General features: G+C 36.2%; 1 protein-coding gene across 1 annotated transcript; it reads right to left on the minus strand.

The window, feature by feature from the left end:
* Positions 1-435: 435 nt before the first annotated feature.
* LOC131611865 (BEL1-like homeodomain protein 9) lies at positions 436-3,669 on the minus strand. The gene is made up of 4 exons (XM_058883705.1): positions 2,487-3,669; positions 1,392-1,759; positions 1,242-1,302; positions 436-1,140 (listed from the first exon to the last, which is right to left on the minus strand). The coding sequence occupies exons 1-4, from the start codon at positions 3,336-3,338 to the stop codon at positions 634-636; spliced, it is 1,788 nt and encodes a 595-aa protein (XP_058739688.1). The 5' UTR covers positions 3,339-3,669; the 3' UTR covers positions 436-633.
* Between the last annotated feature and the right edge of the window lie 3,753 nt (positions 3,670-7,422).

A 7,422-nucleotide genomic window follows, 5' to 3' on the forward strand; every position in this document is an offset into this window, starting at 1 on the left:
TTTTCTCCAAACAAGCAAGCAAATCAAAGCAAACAATGCGGGAAAAAAATAAAGTCTCAAGAAATGAATACAAAAATTAACATAAATCGCAACTAACAAATATTTAATGGCACATTTCATGTTGTTTTGAAGCATTACTAGGAATTTTACCCATTCATGTATAAACCAAATACCAATGATATTTTAAGAGTGTGAAGAAAGCTGAAGTTAGGAAACTCTCTTTCATTCGTCCAATTCTAATGTATAATTCTCTCATGACCATTGTAATGATATTTTCTACCATGTTTGGTTAAATTTCTAGAGAATCTCTTGTGAAATTACTATATCTATATTTATACTATCTTTATATATAGAAATTATTCCATTATTTCTTGTGTAAGAAAAATTGATATTAGGAAACGATTGACCATTATTGACCAAGTGTTATAGACGCAATAAAGATGAAGTAAAAGCTTTATTAATCTATTAAAGTCATGCCTTTCAGGTTTCTTCTGACAGAGTTGCAACTCGCTTGTGCTGAGTTCAAAAACCTGCCAGAGACAATGTTCACACTTCCTTTTCCTAATTTCTTGTGATGGATGAAACCAATAATAACAACATGGTTAGTAAATGCAAAGTTAGTAGATTACAGATTCACCCTACAAAGTCATGCAAAAGTTGGCCTGTAATAAAATCCCTCCCAAACTGTCGATTCTGCAACTGAAAGCTACTCGCGACGTAGCTATCGGGTTGAACTGCAAGACCGTAGCGTTGAGCAGCACTCATGTCGAAGGGCTCGGACAACCCGATTCCATGGTTTTGATGTAGGCCAAGTGTGAGAGAGACACCATTGTTTGTTGCACCGTTATTCATCATGCTCACTCCAACACTACCGACTTGTTGATTGCTTGCAATGCTCTGATTCATCGCCGCCGGTATATTGTGAAGCTCGTTTCTCATTCGTTTATAAGAGCCGTCGTCGTGGAACTTGTCTGTGGAGGTAGATTGATTCTCGGCAATGTTGTTATCACTTAAATTTTTCCGGCTATGTTCTTCTCTTTGTGATGGTTCCTTTAGAGATTGTTGTGATTCAAGCATGTGAATTTCCTCCACCATTGGTTTCCAAAGCCTTACTCTTGCATTTATAAACCAATTAGAGACCTGTGACACATAGACATAGCTAATTATACTAATACAAAGAATACATCAATCAAGCATGAAATTAAGCAGATTATCGAGGTTTTATCTTGAAATATGTTTACCTGGTTGCGAGATAGACCAGTTTGTTTAGCCAGCATTAGCTTGTCGGTATCGGTAGGATAACTATAACAAGAAAAAACATCATATCAGAGAAATGTTTGGGTGTTCGACACCGACATTCAATCGCTCGTGTTCAAAAATAACACACTTACGGGTGCAGAAAGTGTTCAAACAACCATGCCCTGAGAACACTCACAGCACGCTCAGGGAGGCCTCGCTGTGGTCGCCAAATAGGTTGTTGGACGTGTTCGAGAAACTCAGGCCTTCGACTGTAAGGGCTTCTGTCGCTGTTGCAAAACCTTGGGGATTCGTTGTCCTTTGTATTGTTTATCTGAAAATTCGACTTACCGATAAACTGAAGCTGGTTAGTAATCACATTCTTCAAGCCTCTAAAATGTTTGGTCATGGCATTTATAGCCAAACTTGCATATGGAGCAGCGTTTCCGAGGCCGGCAACATATTCAAATGAAGTTATTACTGCATGAATCTGCTGATAGTACTGTCTGTATCTCCTGCAAATCTTTTGATGATTGAAGATGAAAAATTATCTCACAATTTGATTAAATTACCAAACTTCTTAGTAGTACTAGATTTTCTTAAGTTTACTTATTGAAAAAACAAATTTAAACAGACACGCTTGTGAATGTTATTTTTAAATATGTTAATAGCTAGGATTATATATTAAATACGAAGAATAAGGAATACTTCAACCCAACACAAAGGAAACAACTTGTAATAGAGGACTTGTGAAAACAGTGCCGTCTTTAAGGACGTGCAAGAAGGTCTAACGCACACGGCCCAAAGTGTTCTACAATCAAACTTAAACTCGCAAAATAAAACCCTTATTTATAGTCACGGTTGAAGCATATCTAACTTACAGACTCTTCAGAAACTAAAGATGGCCATTAATGGAGCCAAGGACTCAACTTCACCGAACCGAAACCATTTCCAAGATAAAGAAAGACCTAAACCCTTGTGTGTAACATTGAGAAAGATACATATATACACATTAAAGGTATATGTATGTATGTATGCAAGCATATGTTTCTAAAATACATGATAAGTTTAGCTTTAACTTGTTTGAAGCACAAACCATTAACAACCAATGCCAAATTGTGACATAATTATACTAAAAATATAATGTCATTCAAGAAAACTCATTTCATGAAATTTTCAATTGTCAATAACACAGATCAAACAAGGAAAATTCAGAAAATCAAAGAGATAGAAAAAGAAAAACCTTATACCTCATCTAGCACGTTTAATAGTCTAGACTTGTTCTTCCTACCCTCAACATCATTTCCATCATCAACACTTCCATTCCTCTCCTGAACAGAATTCTCCATCAACGACAAATCAGCAGCAGAAGCAATCTTCTCAACACGCGCCCCAACATCACACATCTCATCCAATAATTGCTGCGCAGGTTTCAAAAACCTCGACCCCTTCAAAACCGACGCATACCCCGTAAACGGTCCCAACGGAACCGTGTTCCTCGAAACCTCACCACCACCATTCACAACAACAGACCCATATCTCTGAAGATTATTAACCTCCAAAGGGTGATGCACACTCATCTGAACCTGGTTATTCTGTTGAGACGATGATAAAGACAAAGACAAAGGTTCAGATTTCAGCAACATGACTTCACTGTTAGTGTTAGTGTTGCAACCGTCGTTGTAAGTTTGATAGAGAAAAGGGTTAGTGGTGATAGCCTCAATTGTTTGGTTGGTGGAAGGTGAGAAAACTGGTGAAATGAAGGAAGGGTCGTAGAGAGAAGGTAAAGGTGTTGAACTAGGGTTTAGGGTAGTTGAAGAAGATTCTATGAAAGATGGTTGGTTTTGAGATAAGAATCGGAGCTTCTCTCTTCTGCTTTGTTGTGGGATATGATAGTGTTCAAAACCTTCAGCCATGGTGTATAAAAAAACAAAGAATGGAAAAAAAGAAGGGTTTGGTTTTGAAGTAGAGAGAGAAAGAGAGAGAGATGGTGATGGAAGTGAAGTGATGGTGATTGTGAAACGAAAAGATATAGTAATAATGAAAGTGATGATGATGATGATACGTGAATTGAAATTGTGTAGTTTCCAACACACACGCATATAATATATGAATGAAATGAATGAGACTGAAACTGCACACAAACTCACACACTCACTCTCACAAGTAAAAGGAAAAAACCAAAAACCGAGTTGTTTTGTTTTGTTTGTTCGATTTCTAGTTTGTATGTGTTGGAAGATGTGTTGATGTTGGTGATGATGATGATACGTTGGGTTACGAGAAGAACCGGCTATTTCCGGTAATAATTGAACTATGCTGCTTCTGTGTGTGTTGCAGATATTTCTGACAAACTGGGTTTCTGAGTTTTGTCGTCTTCTCAACCCATTGTGTCTTGTGAGCTATCAAAATTATTTTTTTTCAATTGAATGTGAATTGGTCTCCAATTAGATGGAGAAATGTTAGTAAGAAATTAATTAATAAAACCTAAAATAGAAGGTTTATGTTAAGAAAAATACTATGGGTGCATGTTAAGTAATTAATAAAACCTAAAATAGAAGGTTTATGTTTATCAACAAAAACCTAAAATTGAGGATTCTATCCTATAATTAGGTTTCTTGTTTATGTTTTTATTAACAAAAATTTATTTCAACAAACTTCTACTTTAAATATGTGTTAATAAAAAAAAACAAGTAAACAAGTCTCTGGTATCTTTACGCGGATAAGGAATAACTAGAGGTCTTTGTGATTAATGGTGGTTAAGTCTTGTCTACGATGGTGACATATTCTATTTGGTGGTGATTTTTAACTATGGAGAGAGAAAGTTCACATGAGATAAAAAGTTCTATATGTTATGTTTATATACTAAGGGAATATTGATATGTCCTTTCAACGGTTAAAGTATTTATAGACGCTTTGGAGCTTTAAGTTTAGGAAAGCCTAAGAGGTGATAACCACTCCTCCTTGACTGAGGGAGACTGTTGACTCTGTTTATGTGGTTAGTGAATGGATAACGATATTATACATGTCTTCCCTAAGGGTGAGCCCAACATGTCACGTAAAGGTCGCGCCAAGGCAACACTTCACGGGGTGAGGACCCGTATGTCGCCCTTATTTTGAACTCTAACAAACATATCTCTATACAGTTTCTCAAGCACGTGGACTTGTAATGAGAAAATTACTTTTAGGTTTCCCTCAAGTTGAGGTTTGTGGTCAGGGGCGAGTCCCTCGGTTGGGAATGAGTCTCTCATCTAGGAGCGAGTCCCTCAACTGAAGACGACTCCTTTTGATGGGAGGAGAATCTCTTATCTTGGGGTGAGTCCCTCAACTAAAGGCGTCTCCTTTGGTGGAATGAGAGTCCCTCAGCTAGGGATGATGCATAACCTCCTTCATAGATGTTTGTTCAGTAGTCAGAGTGTTAGTTCACTACAACGAATAACACTTTTTATGACGAAGCTTTCATCTCTAACATTGCTAAAAACCGATAGGGTATGTCCTAGGAGCGCAATATTTTATTTTTCAATAAGATAAATAACATGTTACGTCGGTGTTATAAAACACCGAGGTAACATAGCCATAAGTTAGTGCCTTCTTGAGAATCGAGGTAATATAGCTATAAGAATCTCGCTTCGAATCTCCGTTTCCACATTTAAAACTTTGTTTTCAATAAACAAGAACAAACAATAATAGAAAAAAGAAATTTTTCATTGATAATAATAATAAAAAAACAACACAACAAAGAAAACTACTCAACAAATTCAAACTTCTCAGTCCACTCGACTTCAACATTACCCTTAACTATCTCTAACTTATGGAAAAGTTCAAGAAGAACTCTTCCCTAAGGTATGAGGAAAGTCGTTTCCTTTCAATAAGTATTTATCATTTCCTTCAAGAAGTTGAAAATAGTAAGAGGAAGATTAACTCTCATGTTGTAGGTGAGGAATAACAAGAGATACTTATCATACCAAGTAAGCGTTTCCAGGTCTTTCTCTCTTGGGTGGAGATTTGCCACTAGAAGTTGAAACCAAAAATTTACAATAGGGAGTAAAGAAGCAGGACTAGAGAGCTTATTTTGTTTGCCATAAATTCGATGAAGTTGGGTTGAGTGGAAATTGTTATATTCATAGTGTTCAACACAACTACCTGTCTCTTGACAATTGATTGTCATAGCAATCAGTGATGGAGTAATGAAGAAATGAGAGCCATTGATATAGGACTGGATGATTTCATCATGACCAGCTGGAACAACGGAGGCATTCATCCATAACTCTTTAACGAGATTAGAGTATATGGGGCCATGAAGAATGTGAAAGTAAACATTCACCCTCTATTTGTTAACAACTTTCCTTAGTTCAAAACAATTGAAATCATTGAAATCTACATACTTTTCATTGATAACGAACAACAAATTTGCATCCATTTTTTAAACAATAGAACTTTGAAACAAGGAAACAAGAAACAGAGAGTTAGTAATGAGACGTTGAAAATAGGAAAAGACTTTGAAACAATGTTTGAAGACACAACGAGACGTTTAAATAGCTCAAAAGTCACCTTGATAATTCAAAAGAGATGTTACGACTTGAATAGAGCTGATCATTACTATCCTAGTGATATGATTCTAATCCATGCGCGCCACATCGGTGTTCTAACCTCTCTTTTAATTGTATTTGTTATTTATAAATAAATTTTAAAACCTATCGATTTTTAAAAAAAAAACAAGGGAACATTGAAACATTTTTTTAATTGTATTTTTTATTTGTAAATAAATGTTTTAACCCGTCGGTTTTCCAAAAACCCAAGGGAACATTGGAACCTCTATTTTAATTTGTAAATAAATGTTATAACCCGTTCTTAATCAAATCCCTGTCATCCATTTCATGACTATCAACGCTCAAGATATTACGATTAGTGATCTGCGTGAAATTGTTAACAAGCCATAAGTTGTTAGAATAGTATCCACAAAAGCACCATTATGACACTAACAACTCAATTATAGATAGTTAAAAACACAATTTGAGCAAGAAAAAGATATACATTGACATATATTGCATTTGTGCAGGTTAAGAAAGAAAGGGACAAAAAAGACTCAAAGGCTAGAAGGCCCTGATACACACCAACAAAAGAGAGTTCGCTATGCAAAGCCACGATTCGCTGTAGCGAATCCACGCAGAAACAAAAAAAGGAAGAAAAAGATTATTCGTTATAGCGAACATCAGCGAAGCAGGGCAATCAAGCAGAGTTCGCTATAGCGAAGCCCCGATTCGCTGTAGCGAAAGGACACATAAACAAACAGAATTAAACTCTCATAGTTCGCTAGCAGCGAAGGAAAGCGAAGATCAGATTCGCTACAGCGAAGCCCCGATTCGTTGTAGCAAATGGAAACAGAAGCAACCTCTCCCAATTCGCTCGTAGCGAGCAGCAGCGAAGATGGTTCGCTCTAGCGAAATAACAGCTCGCTATAGCGAACTGTGGCGGTTAACTGAAGGCGGTCAGATTTGAATACTTAACCCTGAAGCAAATGTTCGTTGTAGTGAACATCCTTTCGCGTAGCAAACTCAGGCGGCTGGAACTGGTATAAAAAGAGCATAAGCATGAGCAGAAAGGGGGAAGGGAAAAGAAGTTAAGATATAGAGAATTGTTCTTGTAATAATGTGTGATAAGTTAAAAGATTACTTAGGAAGAGAGAATCGGAGAATCGAGCTGGATTCACATCAACGATTGAGGAATCATCATTGATGTTCATTCATCTTAATTTCTTCCCTTTTGTACAAGTTACGATGTTGATGGATAACTAACTCTCTCTCTCTCTCTCTTGCTAGGGATTGGATTACTCTACTGAAAAAGTATGTATATTTTCTGATTATCATTCTAATACAAGCATGCTATTATGATTATCGATTATATCTTGATCCTAATTTCTATATCTTATGAATTGGATTGTTAATGACAATTGCTTCCAAATCTATGAATGAAAGATATTTAATCACTCAAATATTAATTGCTAGACATAGAATTATATTTGGGATCCATATTGAATACTTGTATTTAATCACAGTCAGTATGTTCAATTCGAGTGAGAGATCATCAATTGAATAAACTGAAGGAACGAGAAAACTTCGTGTAGACATAAACGTCGCTTTTGAAAAGTATATGGAGATCTGAATAATAGCATGAGTATAAAAGATAAAT

This window comes from Vicia villosa, linkage group LG6 (assembly GCF_029867415.1).
Source record: "Vicia villosa cultivar HV-30 ecotype Madison, WI linkage group LG6, Vvil1.0, whole genome shotgun sequence".
Lineage (NCBI taxonomy): Eukaryota > Viridiplantae > Streptophyta > Magnoliopsida > Fabales > Fabaceae > Vicia > Vicia villosa.